At 38.3% G+C, this 18,954-nt stretch overlaps 2 protein-coding genes across 5 annotated transcripts; one reads left to right on the forward strand and one right to left on the reverse strand.

Moving 5' to 3' along the window:
* Positions 1-70: 70 nt before the first annotated feature.
* On the reverse strand, positions 71-12,198 carry prkg1l (protein kinase cGMP-dependent 1, like). 4 transcript variants are annotated; one of them, XM_032577468.1, is made up of 20 exons: positions 12,058-12,197; positions 11,543-11,735; positions 11,298-11,421; positions 10,955-11,121; positions 9,905-10,018; positions 7,061-7,166; positions 6,806-6,869; positions 6,590-6,631; positions 6,332-6,426; positions 4,400-4,465; positions 4,175-4,252; positions 4,004-4,100; positions 3,749-3,888; positions 2,596-2,685; positions 2,208-2,349; positions 1,975-2,138; positions 832-954; positions 613-675; positions 446-512; positions 71-353 (listed from the first exon to the last, which is right to left on the reverse strand). In XM_032577468.1, the coding sequence occupies exons 2-20, from the start codon at positions 11,730-11,732 to the stop codon at positions 270-272; spliced, it is 2,016 nt and encodes a 671-aa protein (XP_032433359.1). In that variant the 5' UTR covers positions 11,733-11,735; positions 12,058-12,197; the 3' UTR covers positions 71-269. The 4 variants fall into 4 exon arrangements, 3 of the variants coding, with proteins under 3 accessions (XP_032433359.1, XP_032433358.1, XP_032433360.1); XM_032577467.1 differs by having other exon boundaries at positions 6,590-6,667; XR_004341078.1 differs by lacking the exon at positions 71-353 and having other exon boundaries at positions 1,979-2,138; positions 6,590-6,667; positions 12,058-12,198.
* Positions 12,199-13,276: 1,078 nt separating this feature from the next.
* ubl4a (ubiquitin like 4A) lies at positions 13,277-18,906 on the forward strand. The gene is made up of 4 exons (XM_032579532.1): positions 13,277-13,478; positions 16,855-16,960; positions 17,052-17,260; positions 18,255-18,906. Exons 1-4 carry the CDS (start codon positions 13,431-13,433, stop codon positions 18,360-18,362), a joined length of 471 nt encoding a protein of 156 aa, XP_032435423.1. The 5' UTR covers positions 13,277-13,430; the 3' UTR covers positions 18,363-18,906.
* The last annotated feature ends 48 nt before the right edge of the window (positions 18,907-18,954 follow it).

Here is an 18,954-nt window from a genome sequence, read left to right on the forward strand (position 1 = left end):
TCCACTTCTACTTTTTAGGAAGACACCGCCCCACAAGTCTCACTACAAGAAAGGACACTGGAGAGGGAGATAATCGTACAACATATTTGTTTATTGGTTTTCTTTGGACTGCAGCAAAAAAAAATCACTGAATTCTTATGCGTGTAAATTTATAAAGGTTTTCTGCGTCTGAAACAGTCTAAGCTTTCTGGTGGAGGAGGGGGGTTAATGTCTCAAGCAGCATCTGCAGGTACTGCCTCAGGAAAAGTGTCTCGGTCTGAAATCTGTGATCAGAAATCCTCCCAGTTCGTACAGAGCTCCACTGCCTCTGCAGAGTAAAGTGCGCATGTAGCGCTTTGCAGAGGAAGGTTGACCTGCAAGGCAATACAGCAGAGTAAATAAACAAACAAACGAAAAATTAATGACAAAACAGAAAATGAAGTGAGTCAAACTCATTATGTCATACTTTTGGAATAAGTGGAGGGGTTAATTTTCTTTTGCAGAGTCCATCCCAGTTGAATCCATCAAACCACCTGAAGAAAAACAGAGTACCATCATTGTCATCATCGGCAACACTGCGTTTCCAAGCAGAGCCCAGAATCTGTATTTAATGAAATCAATCCATGCTCTCACTTGTGCTTCTGAATGGCCTTGGCCCCGTTTCTCTGGCTGCCCAGTCTCTCTGAAGGGTTGCCCCTGGGTGATGAGAAGCAAAACAAAAATAAACAAGCTATGAATTAATCACCCACTTCATGTCTTCAAGCGATGGAAGCAGGATAAAGATGAAGAAACACTAAAATCCATCGAAATACAGGTTTTTGATTTTCTATTCTTATTAGAAAGTATTTATACCTGCAAAGCTTCTGTATGAAATCACAGGCGTCTTTGCGGAATGACTTTGGGAATTCGATCTGATCGATACCATTAACAGTGGCGGTGAGAATCTTCAGCGGGTCAGAGCCATCAAACGGGAGCCTGGACAGAGAAACACAATCCAGTCGGGAACCTTTGATCTACTGTGATTCGCAAAAAGTATGCACACCCCTTGATTTTTCCCACATTATGTATGGTTACAACCATAAACCTGAATGCATTTATATGGTTTCTTTTGGGACAGATAAAATAGAGGTGGATAGTTATAAGGTGGAAAGAAACCAATAAATGTTTTTTGAAATTTGTGTTTCAAAAACCATTATTCAAAGCCTTGCAGAACTATATTTTGCTTAAAATACAGCTTTAAGGGGCATCTACCAGCTTTCACATCAAACCCTGTTTGACAAATATGGCAAAATTTCTTTGCTTTATTTCTTCTTGGCAAAACAACTCAAACTTAGTCAGACTGGATGGAGAGCATCTATGTGAAATTATCAAATCCAGGGATTTCAGATTTCCTTTATGCCTATCTAGATCATTTGAACACATTAGTATATCTTTTTCAAAACCCCTCCACTGTGGCTCTGACTGTTTTCTACAAGTTATATAGTGTTTTACAAGTTCAGCTTTGGTCCCATGAGACTAAAGAATGTTCTTCCTCGTGTTCCATAAGTTTTTTCTTTTGGATAACTAATGAACATCTTGATGAGATGTTCAAAGCTCTGGATGACGATTCAGAACACATTCCTACTTTAAGTGTCTCCATAACTTTAGAGAAATGTGTCTGCTATATTCACAGGTCTTCACGATACCTCTCCTTCACTAATGTTCTCTAATCTACCTTAAAAATGAACTCCGCCGTACTAATTTACCAATTCCTAATTCCCTAGAGTTTATTTACACTAATTAGAGTAAACGAGCTGATGACAAATTCATAACGTTTCAGATTTTTCTTTGCATCACAATAAATCCCAACAAAGCCCATCATAGTTTGTGGTTGTAGTCTGAATGTGAAAACTCCCAAGATGTCAAATCTCTTGACAAGTCTCTTACTTTTTACTTTAACATCACCCCCAACAAACACTTTAACAAATAATGACTCCTCAAACGTTAAAAGCTTACCTACCGCTGAGAAGCTCAAACACAAAAACACCCAGAGACCAGAGATCTGCGGATGTACTGTGGCCTTTGCTCAGGATAATTTCAGGTGCCATGTAGCCCAGTGTGCCGCAGAACGTCCACGTCTTCTTACCCACCTCAACCCTCTTCAGACATCTGGAGCCAATCTACGGTATACATCCATACGGTCAGCATTACCACGATTAACCATTGAGCTTGAATCAGTTTGTAGTTACCAGTTTGCCATAACCCTGCTCATCCAGAACAACGTTTTCAGGCTTGACATCTCTAAACACGACTCCTCGACAGTGAAGAAAACTCAAGGCCTCGACAACACAAGCTGTGTAGAACTTGGTGCTGCCGTCGTCAATGGATCCTCTGAAAAATAAAGAAGTTATCAGTCTGAGAAAATCAATAAAAATAGCTGTCATTGACCAAAGCATTACAACTAACAACATAACAACTAGCAACAAAAGGTGACATGACAAAAGCCAAAACAATCAGTGGCTTTTGTTTCATTGTAATAAAGTCTGAATGAAAACAGTGAGACTGGTATTGATTATTTTCAGTGCACATGATAAAACGTGACCTCGCTGTCAGCTTGCTGTAGTTTCACATACTCACTTCTCTTTGAGTAGGCGAGACAAATTCCCACCCAGACAAGCTTCTGTCAAACTATAAAGATGGTCAGCATCTCTGAACGTCTTGTACAGTCTGTAATCAAAATATAAAGAAAATAGTTAAAGTCACCATTCTACATGAATGCTTTCCCCTTTTTCATATTGTATTTGACTTGTATTTAATGTATTTAAGAGGAGTTTTATTTGGTAGACAAATAAAAGTAATGCATATCTATGAACCTGAATGGAAATTATACTTTGTTTGTTGGCTTAGAGCATTATTTTAGTGTTAGACTTTGGCTTTTGGTTTAGTTTGATCTTTTTGTTTTCCCCTGTGTTCCCTTTGTGTTCTTTTGTGTCAATTAGTCACTTCCCCTCAGCTTGTTAGTTTGTTACTCACCCATCTACTCTTCATTCTCTCGATTAATCTCATAGTTATCTTGTCGCTGAATCATCTTCTTGTCATTTAAGGGTCAGTCCGTTGAATCACCTCCTTGTCAGATCTTTCTATTGTTGTGCGCATCCATGCTAACTCTCTTGTACTCCTGTTTCTTAATTGTTCCTGTGGAGACAAGTTTGCCTCCTTGTGCTTGTCTCTTGTTTTGTGAGTTTCATTCTAATAAATTATCATCTCCATTAATCTGACTCTGCCTTTTTCCGGTCTGTGCACAACTTCTATTTGTGCTTTGATCAGCTTCTCCAGAGTTACCAAGGCCTTTATAGCTGCTTCTCTTCTTGTACAGCCAGCCAGTTTGGGTGTGTGGTCATGTCTTGGTAGGTATACGGTTGTCCCATACTCTTTTAACATTCAGGTGACAGAACAGTGTATCTGTCTGCTGTGTTCCTTGGTCTTCGTGATGCCTTTTGTGTAATATTGTTCTCTAACAAACAAAATTTGAGGCCTTCGAAATATTGATTTAAAAAACAAATGCCACACTGAGATTTTTATGCCTAAAAAACCTTGAAAACCACTTCTTCAAATGTTGCTACAATTATGTGTTTTTTGTGTTGGTCTCTCCCAAAAAAAAAAAAAAAAAAAATCCCAACAGATACAGATTAAGGTTTATGGTTGTGGCATAACAAAGTATGAAAACATTTAAAGGGTGTAAATACTTTTGCAATTTTTTTTTTTAAACGAGTTGCTGAATGAGTGATACCTGACAATGAATGGACAGCGGGCTTCCATCAGGATGCTGCGCTCTCTCAGAATGTGCTCACGCTGACCGCTGTTGAGAATCAGCTTCTTCTTGAGGACCCTCATGGCAAAAACACACCTGGTGTTGCTCTTTAGTTGCACCTGAAAGCGATGGGGGTGGGGCGGAATCAATACATAGCCTTGTGGAAATAAAGAATCTCAATGAGGCAGGAGCTCTGGGATCGGTGCGATTGTGAGTGAGAGATCAAGCCTTTACCAAATCCACGTGACTAAACTCCCCGAGTCCCAGGGTACGAATAATCTGGAAATCGCTTAAGGTGGAAGCTGCCAGGGAGGCAGGATCCTCCTTTGGCCTGAGGAGGAAAATACAGATGAAATTGTGTTTTTCTATGGATGTAAAATAAGATACTACTGCATTGCTTCTCACTCGACTTTTGATTCATTGCTCTGCTGCAGCTGTGGAGGGCTGTCAGATCCTGAACCTTTGATAACATCTCTAAAGGTCCTGAAACGCAAGCAAGCAAGTAGTGAAAATTCCTAATTTTTCTGGACAAAAAGAATCACAGTATGTATTCTACATATAAGAGCATAGAAACTGAATCAGATACTCTCAAAATGCATGTTATTTAGTCTACCCAGATTGTCACCTTACCTTCTGTCTATTACCAAGCATGTCACTTCTCCAATAGCCATTACATTTACAGGCTGGATGATTTCTCTGAGAGCAGAGAGAAATAAAGAAAACCATATGAATATAATTAATAAATGAGAATCAGACATGCATTCATCAACTGCAGGAAAGTAATTCATTTTTAGGCTTCACAGTCATTTTTAAAACCAAGAATTGGTTGCAGAGATTAGAATTTATTCTTTATATTCTACACAGACTCAAAGATTATAGAGAAACTCAAATATAAACACAAAGTCTACAATCAAGAAGCATTGATGGTTAGAGGATGTCTTTTCACTTGCCAAGGGCAGAGCTTTTTATTTTCCTATTAGTGGTTATGGCTGATAGCTGCAGGAAGTTTGTCTTCCAAGCAATAATGATCGGTTTGACAACAGTCACTGGATTGACCAATAGTCTAAACAACAGAAACATTCAGAAAGTCAGTAAAGAACCAAGAAAGAAAACTGTAAATTCACTAATATAGAAAATGCTGCTAACATAGGAAATCTTCTGGAGATAGTACTGATCAACTTAAGATTCAAAGATCCTTGTTTTTTAACAAAGATTCATAAGTAAACATTATTCAGATGTGTTACCACAGCCTCAAAGATCCAGACTGTTCCACAAATGAAAGACAATTGTTTAGAATAATCGGGAACGATTTATGGACCAGGACTGCCCAGTGGCACAGTTAGTAGCACTGTTGCCTTGCAGCAAGAAGGTCCTGGGTTCAATTCCCGGCCCAGGGTCTTTCTGCATGGAGTTTAGTTTGCATGTTCTCTCTGTACATGTGTGGGTTCTCTCTGGGTACTCTGGCTTCCTCCCCCAGTCCAAAAACATGACTGTCAAGTAAAATGGTCTCTCTAAATTCTCCCTAGGAGTCTGTGCATGGTTGTTTGTCTTGTCTGTCTCTGTGTTTTTCAAAGAATCAAACAGGGAAACATGAAGTTTCTGGAATGGCCCAGATCTGAATCTTTGTGGACAATTTACACAATTTTCCACCATTAGGAGCCTGGTCCCTTAATGCAAGGCAGGATGGATCTGTGCTTTCACCTCATTTAAGCTCAATCCTGCTCCAACCATCTGAATGTTGCTGCTGAGATTGAGACCCAACAGACCAGACAACCTTTTGTCAAGACCAGTTTTACTGAGCCTGTGAGATTTGTAACCCCAGTTTATTGTTTTTGTCTGATAGGTGTTGCCTCTCTATCATCTTGAACCAGTCTGCCCATTCTCATCTGAGCCCTAACATCAGCAGGGCATTTTTTTGTCCACATTACGGAAATATGCACAATAGTTTATATTTTTCTAACCACTATTTGTATACCTGAGAGATGGTTGTGCATGAAAGTCCCAGTTGCAGAAAGCCTCAGCAGTTTCTGCACTGCAAAAAACCTCAACCCTAACAAGTACTTTTGGTCTAGTTTCTAGTGCAAATATCTTAGTACACAGAAGTAAGACAAAATTAACTTACAAGTAGCTTTTCAGCAAGAAATAGGAGCTTGTTTTAAGTGAATAATTCTTTAATATTGATAACAAAGTCCTAGTTCCACTGGCAAATTATCTCACATGGAACATGGCAAAAATATCTTGTTATAAGTAAAATGGAACAAGTACTTTTTCATCGATATTAAGGAATTACTTACTTAAAACAACAATGGTAAGATTTTGTGTTTTTGAGGTGAAACATTAAGACTAACCTGCATGGCACAAACAGCAATGTACAAAGTTTCTTAAATCCCTCTTTTTCCCACCCTGATGCTCCGTTTGAACGTCAGCAAATGTTAGTCCCATGTGAGTGGCAGATTTGTGTCAATAGGTTGTGTCATAGTAACAAAGTGGCACATGTGTGTATACATATTTAATTCTCTCTATATAGTGATATCTTTGATGCTCACTAACTCTGTTTCTTACCCCCAAAGAGCTTTTTCTCCAAACCACTGTCTCTCTGAGAGCTCGGCCAAAACGATCTGCTCCTGACGGCCTGGCTTCTTCTCTGTCACACTCACCTAAAGGAAAAATGGTGATGAACACTGCAGAAAAGAGGCACAGTCTATTTTCCCTTTCATAAAATAATTACTATTGCTGCTCTGACATTTGGACTCAGTCTAAGCCCATTTCACTGAAAGTCTCTTTCTAGCTGAGCTGCTGTTAGAGAACATTTAACTTTACCTGGCCTTTGCTAATGATGTAGAAGGTGTCTCCGGCAGCTCCCTGTCGAAAGACGTAGTCGCCATCTGAGTAATTTGTCTACAGCAGAAGGAATTTTAAAAAAGCAAGAAAAGAAAAGAACAGCGAATGTCTTCACTTTTCCACAGACGTGACACAAAGGAAGATTGAAGCTGAAAATGTTACCGAATTCTGTTAAAAAAATAAATCAATCTGTACCTCTTGCACCTGATCAAACAGTTTACTGATGACATCGTCTGGCAACGACTGGAGAAAGGGAATGCTGCGCACAGACACAAAAAAGACACAATAACATTTTTTTTAATAAAAAGAATGTTTTACTTTCATAAAAAAAAAGGAAAAATCCTAATCTATATTTCAACGATTTCTTACAAACAAAATAACAACAGAGATCTGGGGAGAATAAATGGAAGCAGCAGACAATATTTAGAGTTTCGGGGGTCTGATGTTCACCTTCTCAGCAGGTCCACTGAATGAGAAAGACGGCTGAGGCCACACTGTGTGAGAACAGAGTGGTAACTCTTGCGGTCGATAGCCCACAGCTTGCTGTCTGTTTGTGCTGCAGATCAAAAGACAAAGGCAAGAGGAAATGATAAAGGTTGTGTCAGTGACACGGGCGCTCTGATATAAACACTATGGACAATAGCAAAGACTCACGCCGCCTGCAGCCCGTTGTGGCTGAAGAGCAAAGCTACAGCTATGCACTCAGACAGTTTAGGTCAGAGCTGCATTAAAAATGTCTCCCTTTTCCCTCTTACAGAGGACACTGAAGATAAATCTAATCTAATTCCCTCCACCATAAATACCGCCTTTCTTTATAATAGAGTTTGAAAGTGGTGTAAATTAATAATGACCCATATTGATTGGTTCACGGAAGCTTCCTGCAAACGGAAGTAGATGTCCTCGAGACGCTCTAATTACATCCAATGTCTAATCAGATGGTCCTGCCCTGATATCTTAATTTCCCCATTAGAATATTCTCTGTGTGCTCCTAATTTATCACCACATGACATCTCATTGTTGGCTACTGCTTTTTATTTCAAATCTACTTCGTTCAAGTCATATGGGCCTTTCTCAAAGCACGTCTTTATGCTCTTGTCTCACACAGAAAGCTTTGCAGACATTTAAACCTCTAGCTTTTTCATATTTTGTCGTAATGCAGCTACAAATTATAATATGTTATATTTTGTATGATAGACAAACACACATTAGCTCAGAATTGTAAAGTTTAAGATAAAAGACACATGAATTTCACATTTTAATTGTTTTTTTTACCAGTAAAAATCTGAAAAGAGATCAATTGTTTTCAGTTCAGCTCCTCTCAGATAAATTTAAAGCTTCTTCCCATGGCACATTTAAGCGACCACCTTCTCCATTATTATGCTTGAAATTCAGCAAAAGGCAAGAATGAGAAAAAAAGATATCAAAGGTTGATATCTACACGTAGAGCACTATGTATGGTGGAAAACTCGCACTCGACATCACCCTAAACAACCCATCCTCACTATGAAACATGGAGGTGGCAGCATCATGCAGTGGGGATGCTTTTCTTCAGTAGGGGAAGGGAAGTTGTTCGAAGTTGAGATGAAGATGGTGGAGATAAACACACAACAATCCTTAAAGAAGATCTGTTAGAGTCTGTAGAAAAGTTCCCACTGGGGCCGATTTTTAATGCAATTAATCACGTTAGAATTTGAATTTCAACGTTTCTGGTCTGCCCGTATATCTGACGCGCCAGGGACATCCCCAAGCAAAAGCAATGGATGACAACGCTGCTTGTTTTGGCCCATAAGGGGTTCATTTTCACTTCAAACAACAACATGAGGGAACACTGGAAAAAAACTATTGTTGTGTGCAAGTTGTGCTAAAAGGAGCCTATCACCAAAGCTATTCCAGCCTAAAATACCATCTCAATGCACAACATGTTGCAGCAAGAACAGGCGTCCATATTTCTGAAGAAGTATTTGTTCAAAGGTCCATGAATGATCATGGGTTCCTAAAACACCTGAAGCCTGAAAATTTATAATAGCACTTTACACTGATCTGATAGTTGAATAACCTAAAAACTGATTAAAAATAATAAACATTTGTTGTTGAGCTCTTAAGAGTTTTTGAATTGAAAATTATGCTTATTTTGTCAATAGGTAGTTTTTGATTAAAGTGCGATTAAACGCAGACCCTGCAATTAACTCGATTAAACATTTTAATCAAGTCCCACCACTGTAATAATAATAAGCTGCCTGAGCAGGGTGTACTATGCACAGGTTTTCCCACTGTTTTGCATCTGTTACAGAAAATCCCAATAAAATACTATAAAGTTTCTGGTTGTAATGGAACAAAATACAAAAAAAAAAAGTTTACTTGGCTCTAATACTATTGCACGTCATTGTATATCTGTATGACTTGGATCTGACAGATATCCTGTATCACCACACCAAAACCTCACTGGCAGCGTCAAACACAAAGCGAAACTATTTTCAGGTCAGGAAGGAGATGAGCACGGTGGGCCCTGAGCGAATCCAAAGGGAAAGGATGACAATAATGGGCAGGGAACAAAGGAGGACAGGCTGTCACCGTGAGTTGAGGATTGTTACCAGGGAGCAGACAGATAGCTGAGAGCGGTAAATTGGAATGGCTGGCTGCTCTCAAGATAAAGAAAGCAGCTGAAAGAGAGAATTAGATGCTCAGTGATGGCAAATAAAGTGATGTTTCTTCAATTTACACTGATCCCAGCCGCTTCCACAGCCTGTTTACCCACAGCTAATATTTATTTATTTGTGAAACCAGGCCAGATATCTGTGGTGACAGCTGAGAAAGTTTTTTCCCACAGGGCTGAGATCGGATGAGGGGAAGAAATGAAAGAGCAATGTTTGTGTTAAAAGGATTTGTCCACTTCTTTTTTTTTTTAAATGTGGGAGCTAAGGGATATTTTCAGAGAGCATTTATTTTGTAAATGTTCTGACTAATGCATGCTTGCGGAGAGAAGACCGCTGGCTTATGCAGCAAAGCATTACATGTTTGAAATTCCCCACATCTCTGAAAAAGAAGGAAAAAAAAGAAACATGTGAATGCGCAGTGCTGTCTATGATTTCAAAAGCGTCTTTGATTTTAAATTCCACAGACGTCCTCCGTCTCACACCGCACCAGAGCTCTGTATTCTTGTGATCTTCACAATAATTATTTATTTTCCATCCAAGTCAAAATGAATCAAGAAGGGGCCCCCCATCAGTTTTCCCTGTGGCATTCCTCGAGTGATAATTGTACTTCGTTGTAAAAAGACGTCAACACAACGCCTACCTGAGACAGAGTAGGTGTGGGTGGAGTCGTAGAGGAGCGCCAATTCTCCAAACATGTCCTCCGGCTCAAAGGTGAGCACCTTCTGTCCATCTTTTGTCACGTCCAGTCTTCCTTCTGCCAAGAAAATAAACAAATTAAAAATATTTACAACATTTAAACACCTACGCATCTTTTCATGATACCAAAACACAAAAGATATTATTATTGAGGTTTTTATATGAGCAACATAAAGTAGTGCACGATTGTGAAGTAGAAGAGAAAGGGTATGTGGTTTTCAAAATTATTTATCAATGAAAAAACTTAAAAGTTAATATTTGCTACAATTATGGCCATAAGGAAGTCTTTTTGGATATGTCTCTACCAGAGCTGTACAGTCTGTAAAACAGCTTAAGCATATGTAAAAATCAGTTTTAATGATTTTAACAAATTCTCAATTGAATTTGGGTCTAGACTTTGACTAGGCCATTCCTACACATGAGCATACTTTGATCTAAACTAAACAATCCCATTGTAGCACTGAGAGAATGTTTAATGCCATTGTCCTGCTGGAAGCTGAACTTTTGAACCACTCCACTTTCACAGATTGCTACTGGAGTTTAAGGGATATGAGTGTTATGTAAGGTGCAGACATTTAAATACTTGCCGTGTACGTTTGTGTTGAATAATGTGGTGTGCTTGAGGATTCAGTGTAGACACAGCTCATGGTGTAAACGACTACAGAATAAAGCAGGGAGATGGCACCCACCAATAGCTGACACCTTCCAAACAGTTTCACCTCTTCAAGGAACCATTAGCCATTTTTCTGCTCCCTCCTTAGATTTCAACCCAGAATAACAGCATAGGTCCCTTTCATTTCCATAACTGTGCTTTAGAGTGGCATTCAATCTTGTCCAATCAAATCAACAGCCTGAGCCAGAACGCAACAGAATGCAAATGTTAAGAAAATAATGTAATCACATTTGCACTGGAGCACCTATAATCTAGGTTAAGTCCTGATAAACAACTTGAAGTAAGATGAATGTTGTTGATCTTAAGAAGAAAATGACTTACCTTCTAAAACAAAAGCCTGATCCCCGGAGGTCCCTTCCTGGAAAACAAAGCAGCCCTGATTGATGGTTGCTCGGTGCATGCAGGCAGTGACTGCCTTGATTTCTTCTTCATCAAGGTTCTTCAACAAGTCATTTTTCAAAAGCGCCGCCTGGATCAGCCTTCGAGATCTGAGGATATAAAGACATGACGCATATGTCACACTGCTGGTCATTTATCACCTTGAATGCAGTCTGGTGAAAGCTTGCAATAGGTCTTAAAGAGATACTTGTTGATTAGCAGTCAACGAGAGCAAGAGTTTTCACTCAGAGCTGGTGTGAACTGAGGGAACAGAGCGTGCTCTTACTCCTGGCTTTTGTCACAGCTTCTGTGCGAAACCACGGCGATTGTCATAGGGTCTGGACTGAAGGGTTCTGAAATGACTGTCTGCCTTTTTGCACTCCGGTTGTCCTCAATTTGAGCTGCAGAATCTACAGTAGGAGAAAAACACACACACACACAACATGTCAGGATTCTAGGTCAGGTTAAAGCTTGTGGCACTTGTTGCCCCTCCCAAGATATCACACATTAAAAGCATCAAATCATGTAAACCTGCAACAACTGCAGAAGGTCCAGGGAGTGAGAGGGCGGTTCTGTAGCGGTCTAGTTCTTCTTGCAGCCTACGGATGAGTTCGTCCTTTGTGTCCAACTCCAGCTCTAACTCATCTATTAGTGTGTCCCTCTGACGGAGCTCCTCAATCTTGAGCTGCAGTGCAAACTGGAGGTCCCGAAGTGTACCCATCACCTGTGTTTAGATAGATAGATAGATAGATAGATAGATAGATAGATAGATAGATAGATAGATAGATAGATAGATAGATAGATAGATAGATAGATAGATAGATAGATAGATAGATAGATAGATAGATAGATAGATAGATAGATAGATAGACAGATAGATAGATTTTGTTGTGTTTTTCTATCCTCGTATTTTACTCAAAGAAAATAGAAGACAACCAGAAATGAAATTGCAATGACTCTACAGACACTTGAACAAACATAACAAAATGCAGTAAATTCAATGCACATGCACGATTTCTGGCCAAAGACACAATCCGATCTCTTACCCTGTCGATGCAGGGGTGATTGTCTCACTTGTCTCCTGCGGGTCTGTGCATGTCTGTCAGCGGACAGTCCGTGCGACAGGTGCACATCTCTTCTGTAAGAAAGCGCCCAACTGAGGGATGCTCCGCTCCTCTCTCCCGCTGGCCGCGGCTGCACAGAAGGCGCAGCCAGCCAATCACATGACCCACACCGTCCGGGGGAGGGAGGGGGTAATGACAAATGCATGGACTGGATCCGAACTGGGTCAATGGGTCCTTGGAGAGTGGTTGAAGAGCCCATGGGAGGATCCGCCAAACTGAGCGAAGAACATTAATCATTTCACTGGAAGAAAGAAAAGAAGAAGTGTGCGCCAGGTCTAGACTTTTTACTTCTTCTATCAGTGTTTGTTCTGAGCGTTTTATATATGATCTTTTACTTTTTCTGTGAAATTGTGTGTTCCGTGACTTTCAGTAATTTAACTAATCATGAAAGCCATGATTAACAGAATGCTCTCGATAAATAGCACCCTTCACACCTTGCCTTGCCTTCACACACCTGATAAAGCCTCTTCTAGAAGAAAACCTTTTTGGTGTGGCATTTTATTTTATGAGAAACTCCAGAAGCAGATAGATAGATAGATAGATAGATGGATGGATGGATGGATGGATGGATGGATGGATGGATGGATGGATGGATAGATAGATAGATAGATAGATAGATAGATAGATAGATAGATAGATAGATAGATAGATAGATAGATAGATAGATAGATAGATAGATAGATTGATTGATTGATTGATTGATTTTTTAAATTTATACTACAGTATAAATCGTAAAAACATTGCCCACTGCTCTATGAAAATACCATGCATCAGGTTTAAAAATGGTAACTTATAACAGACTGTTATCCTACTGTAAGACTTACACGACAAATTTATGCTTAAATGTGGAGGTTGAGACTATTCAACAGAGACCCATATTACATGTTGAGAAACATTGCATTTGTAATTGTACAAAATCACTTGAATGAATGCAAAGCATTTGCCACTTTCTCAAAGGAATGAGAAACTGCTTTTTATGTGCACAAGTGACACAGTGATTTGAAGATGAACAAGCAGTTTAAATAATTTCAAATCTGCTCTGAGAAGTGCACCAAAGCGACCGAGAAAAACTGCAGTACAGTATACTGGTGATATCTATTCAGAGAATGACTAGGTTTAACCAGAAGGTGGCGCTAGTGTCCGCCGAGAGCTGCTGATGCTGGAGAAGAAGATGGGCCACCGTTAAAGGGAGCAGCAGTTTTGTTACGAACTATCAAAAACCTTACTACGAACGTTTTAATATTTAAACTTTCAACATATTTCTGCTGTGTTTCATTTGTTCGAGGTGTTAGAAAATGATCCTCACCGTGAAACCGCTTCAAGGAAAGGAGTGCAGTGTTCAGGTAACTTACACGCAGCTAATGCACACAATTGGCTAACCAGGTGAGCTAACTGCAGTGGTTCACTAACAGGCTGATGTTAATCTTACTGAAGTAAACCATAGATACGTTTTCAGTGAAATTTGCCTAAAATGCACTGCTTGGTGCAGGTAAACTCGGTTGGTGGCTAAATAAAAAGTCTCTCATGGTTAGCATGATAGCTAACCCGTTAGCAGCTTGTTGTAACATACTTTCTAAAAGCCTTTCTCTACAGGCCAATAGAGAAGATAAGGGGATAGACTGCACTCTTGAATACTTTTTTTTAAATTAAAGAACAGTTTCTGAGTCTATCTGTAAATAGTTTAGTTTTCTTGCCACGATATAAGTAACACCTAACAGCAAGACACCAGCATCTTAAAAAGTTAGATTAACACAGACTGATTTCTCAAGATTGCACATAGATGTTGTCTTTTTCCTCTCATATTTTAGGCGGATAATGCTGGAAATTAATGCACAACCACGAAATGGACTAAATAACGAAATACTGCTGTTGTTTTCAGCACCACCAGGGCTAGGATTTTTGGAGAAGTCTTGGGTATGTCACACACACAAAAAAAATAATAGTCAGATAGGAACAATTAATATCTCAATAAGATAATTTGTTTAGGTTGAAAGTAGGACAGTTACAACTTGTGGGGAATGTTAGTGTTCTTTAATTTACATTAAACCTTTGTAAGAAACATTAACAGCCTAATTAAAAAATGTGAGTGGGCAATTACAGTTCAAAAAGCCATCTTGAAGTGTTCTGCTATAGAATTAGTATCCCTTTATTCAGTCCAAAGCTCAGGGTACTTCCTCAAAAGTAAAAAAGCTTGAAAATGACCTGTAAATTATGTCAATGTTGGAACATAATTTAAACTTGTCATAGGCTAATAAGGCATCCACTCATTTGAACTTCTATTTATTTGCCTACAGACACTTTAAAATATTAACAGTGGGTGATGTAAATTTTTTTTTACTTATCTTCTGGTAAATCAAACAATTTTGTTGGACTAAAAACTTTAGAAATAAGTTCCAACCATGTGGCTGACTGAAGGTTGAACATTTAAAATATCTATCAAAGGATATGCTTTTTACATTTCTTTTACACTATCACCTGGAATTTTCAAAACTGCAACCAGCAACAGTGAAAGAAAAACTCTTTGTTTTTAGCAGTACAGCATAGACAATGGCATCATCACCAATCAAGAGATTGGAGCACAAATAAGAGTTGATAACATTTTTAACATCTTCCAATCGAATGATATGGATGCAGTGTTTTTGTTTTTGTTCTGCCTTGAATAAATGTCTCACAAATGTGCAACTACATTTAATAAACCAGGAATTAGTTGGTAGTTTAAGCGCCCAAAAAGAGATTGCAGAACTTTGAACTGCACTAATTGTGAAAAGAGCAGAGTTGTACGACTCAATCAACCAGTGGTTAGAATCGTCCAATTTTCTTTTAATTTGCTCTGTTCAGAGAATTATTTAATTAAGATAAAAAAAAAAAACAACAACTCAATTTCCAGTCTTTAAATGCATCAAGCGAGATACTTTGAACTTTTATTTTAGTTGAAGTAAATCTGCTAAAAGTTACTTACCGGTACATGGACTTTAATTGGGAATAATTTTGTAATAACATTTTGTGTTTTACTCAAAACTATTACCTCTGTTAGAAGTGACAAACATTTTTCTATTTTTCTTTTTGAAAATCAGATTTGGCAGGTCATATGTCAAACAACAACGTGACTCTGTGTTGACCCTAGACGACCTGAGCGGAACAGCTCAAGCAAAGATGATTTTTGAGGAACAGAAGCTCTTCGGTGCAGAATATCTTCTGATTGTCATTAAACATTTGACAACTGATTAGTGTATGCACATCAGACTTTCTAATTACTAACTTCAGAAGGTTGCCATATGACTTCTTTCACGAAGGAATTTATTTGGCGTATTTTTTGCTCCAAGCTGACGTAACTGCAGCCAGAATCAGTTCCAGATGTCACATTTGTCTTGAGTTCACAGCAGCAGTTATTTCTGAAAAATGTGCAAAGGCTGTAAATCAGCCTTCTGAACATTTTTGTGCAATGTTATAGTTATACCAGTGATTTTTTTGAACAAAACAAGTCAGAATCACAAACACTGTCACAAGCAGATGGCTGTCACTTACATTTTCACAAACCAACACTGCTGAAATTTCATGTTGCTAGTTTAATCTATGATCTCATAAAAAAAGGCAAAATATGAATTTTGTTAAAGAAGTCTATTACTAGTTAATGATTCCCATTAATGTTTTTGTTAGATGTCCAGTTTGCACAAAGACTTTGGCTATAAGCTACAAGATGTTGTGACTGAAGGTTATTATTTATCTATTAACAAATGTTACTTTTATAAAGAAAAATATCAAGATTTTTTACATCAGAGCCATAAATTCAGACTTATTTATTTTCATACAGCCAAATTGTTTGCATGACAAAATACAGTAAAATACTGTATTTGACACCCTCTCAATTTGTATCATTTCGTAGTTATCTCACTGCTGAGTTGCTTGATGTTTTCTTTCATCCTTTCTCACTGTCGTCTTCTATTCTTTCAGCCTTTGCCTCCAAGTAGTGACTCCTCCACAAAAACTTGGTGTTAAAAATCAGTGGCAATGAAAGCATTCCCGTCTCCTCACATTTGCAAAGTTGCTCTTGAACACACTGCAGAAAAGACGCCCAACTGTAAAATTGCCTGCAGACGAGATCATAACTTTCCAGTGATGCGTTTCTCAGTGAGATGGGAAGTAGGAAAAGCCAGTTTCTGATGCGTCACATCATTTGGATGTTTGGTGCGTCTGTGCGGCTCATTCTGCATGTTTTGGAGTAATGCAGCTTTAGTCGCATGACGTTTTGGTGGATGGTAGGCCTCGGTCTTTCCTCCATGAAATTTAATTTGAAGACGTAAAAAAGATCCATAGAGGTAAAAAAAAAAATACAGTAGTAAGAATTAATTTGAATAAGATTCCAGAAATGAACATTAAAAATTAAACATGACATTGTAATCCTTTACAATTCACCATTGTCAAAACAGAAGTGTGATATTAATCATATTTGAACTTTTTTTTTTTTAATCAGATGATAATCATACTGTTATTATGCTGCATGTCCAGATAAATGAAATGCTTGTGTATTCTTACCCAAGCAAAGATTTTCACTCACTTGTGAATCAGATAAATTTCAGCTATTTAGCTGTCGCTCAGTTGTTTGCCGTGAGATCAGTATCTGGGTAACCGTCTGCAATAAGGCGGACAAATAAGATATGATGGATCCAAAAGGGAATCGTGCGAAGCTGCAACTAAATCATTGCTCTGTTGATCCTGTAGGTCACCGAAGATGAGAAAGTGTCCACGGTGAAGGAGCTTGTGTCTGAACGACTGAACATCCCTGCAAACCAGCAGCGGTTACTCTACAAAGGGAAAGCTCTTGCAGGTAGATTTACCCACAAGCATCTCACAATTGATATATATCCAACCGTCCTTTTGTTTGAGGTTTTGGTAATGGATTGTCACATTTCTTTCAGACGAGCACAGACTGAGCGATTACTCCATTGGGCCTGAGGCTAAATTGAATCTTGTCATTCGTCCCGTGGGGGAGAGGGCTGCAGCTCCGGGGATGGCAGGCGGCAGCAGCAGCAACCCGCAGGGAGGAGTGTGGCAGATTGTATCCACTATACTAGCCAGACACTTCAGTCCAGCAGATGCAGCTAAAGTTCACGAACAGCTTATGAAGGTAATAATATGAATCATGTAAAAATCCACTTTTAAAAGCTGTGCCCCTTCAGCTCCTCGGCAAGTACCAGAAATTAATCTACAATTTTAATTGATCATGGTCATGACTTTAGCTTCATTTGCAGAATGTAAATTCAATATTAAGAAGATAAATGCTTTTCAAAACTTTAGCTTACAATTCCATCTTACGTGGAAGTGCAAGATTAATATTCATAGAAAAATGATCGTTAAAAGTTGGTGTGTTTTTTTGTGTGGACAAAAAAGGGGTTCCAAATGAGGAAAATGTTTATTTTAAATTATGTACTTTTATCAACATAAAAAAAAAATATATATATATATATAGATATATATATATATATAAATATTCCATTTTAAAAATATTTACCAAATCTTTTTTTTTTTTCACACTTTTATCAACTACATTCTTGCTCAAAATTATTCATACTCAGGTTATATTTAGGTTTAAAATTATTTTTATTCCACCAAGAAAATATTTCTGTTTTGCGGATGACAATAAAGCGATGCTAAGTCATATATTTTAAAATAAAATCTTGAAGAGCCATTTGCATAGGCTACAGTCTCTGGTTCGATTCCCAGCCAGAGGCCGTTTCCAGCATGTCTTCCCCTTCTCTCTCTGCCCTTCTTCCTGTCCAGCTGCTAATGAATAAAGTTCCAGAAAACCTTTTAAAAAATGATTTATAAATTAATAAAATAATGGCATGTTGAATATTTAGACCCTTCTTAGTAATCAATGACAATTCTTTAGGATTGCTGATAATTTTAAATGTCTACTCAATTTTTACCATTTTTCTTTTGTGATGATTTCCAAGCCTATTAGGTTGGAAAGCCTCCTTCCCATCACTCTAATCTGAAGCTCCCTCCTAAGATATTTTTTTTTTTTATGACATTTTCAATATCTTCAGGTACTGTATGTTATCATGTTGTCTTCTGTTTCTCACTGTTACCTTTATTTGTCCCTCTTCTATTCCCTTAAGGATTATGAACGTTCACTTCGACAGCTCAGCCTCGATGATATTGAGCGCTTGGCGGGGAGACTCCTTCACCCTGAAGGCGAGAGCATGGACACCTCTTACATGGACTAACCATTCATAACTTAATTCTTCTGATGTTTTTCTGTTGAGTTATTGTCAGTGCTTGAAGATACAGTGTTTAGACGGGGAGAAAGGAAAGGATCAGTTGAATTTCAGGGATATCCTGGCGTGTGCCTGATCTCCAGCTGAGTGATCACATGGACAGCTGAATATCTCGGCTTTTTTCCTGTTTTTTTTTTTTAGCCGCCCAGATAAAAAGGACTTGGATGAGAAGATGTGGCCCTTTTTTCCTCTGGCCTTCATCATTGTTGGGTGTTAATGACTCACAGCCTGATCACACAAGATCTGAATACAATGGAATAATTTATGCTGTTATTTTCACATGATCTCTGGCTGCTACATTTCCTCGGGCATACTAACTTCTACAGGAGGGTATTTATTATTGTCTTGAGTGATAACTTTTATCTTTTTCCAAGAATTGTGGGCAACATGTCTTATCCCATAATATACTGTTCACCATTGTATGATTTGTAAATATATTTGTTTATATATATGTTTGCAAACATTAAAACTGAAAAAATATCTTTCACCTTAATTTATGGGCTGGTCTTTGTTTATTTTTTTTATTATTTTAAGACTCTTA

This window comes from Xiphophorus hellerii, chromosome 12 (assembly GCF_003331165.1).
Source record: "Xiphophorus hellerii strain 12219 chromosome 12, Xiphophorus_hellerii-4.1, whole genome shotgun sequence".
Classification (NCBI taxonomy): Eukaryota; Metazoa; Chordata; class Actinopteri; order Cyprinodontiformes; family Poeciliidae; genus Xiphophorus; species Xiphophorus hellerii.

Excerpts from the sequence above, each read along its gene's own strand:
- prkg1l (XM_032577467.1), bottom strand. The coding sequence starts at position 11,732 with ATGGGTACACTTCGGGACCTCCAGTTTGCACTGCAGCTCAAGATTGAG. Across the intron at positions 11,422-11,542 it reads ACCTTCTGCAGTTGTTGCAG|ATTCTGCAGCTCAAATTGAG; the intron begins GTTTACATGATT and ends CTCCTACTGTAG. Across the intron at positions 4,466-6,331 it reads GGAGAAAAAGCTCTTTGGGG|AGAAATCATCCAGCCTGTAA; the intron begins GTAAGAAACAGA and ends CTCTGCTCTCAG.
- ubl4a (XM_032579532.1), top strand. The coding sequence starts at position 13,431 with ATGATCCTCACCGTGAAACCGCTTCAAGGAAAGGAGTGCAGTGTTCAG. Across the intron at positions 16,961-17,051 it reads CAAAGGGAAAGCTCTTGCAG|ACGAGCACAGACTGAGCGAT; the intron begins GTAGATTTACCC and ends CATTTCTTTCAG. Across the intron at positions 17,261-18,254 it reads TTCACGAACAGCTTATGAAG|GATTATGAACGTTCACTTCG; the intron begins GTAATAATATGA and ends TATTCCCTTAAG.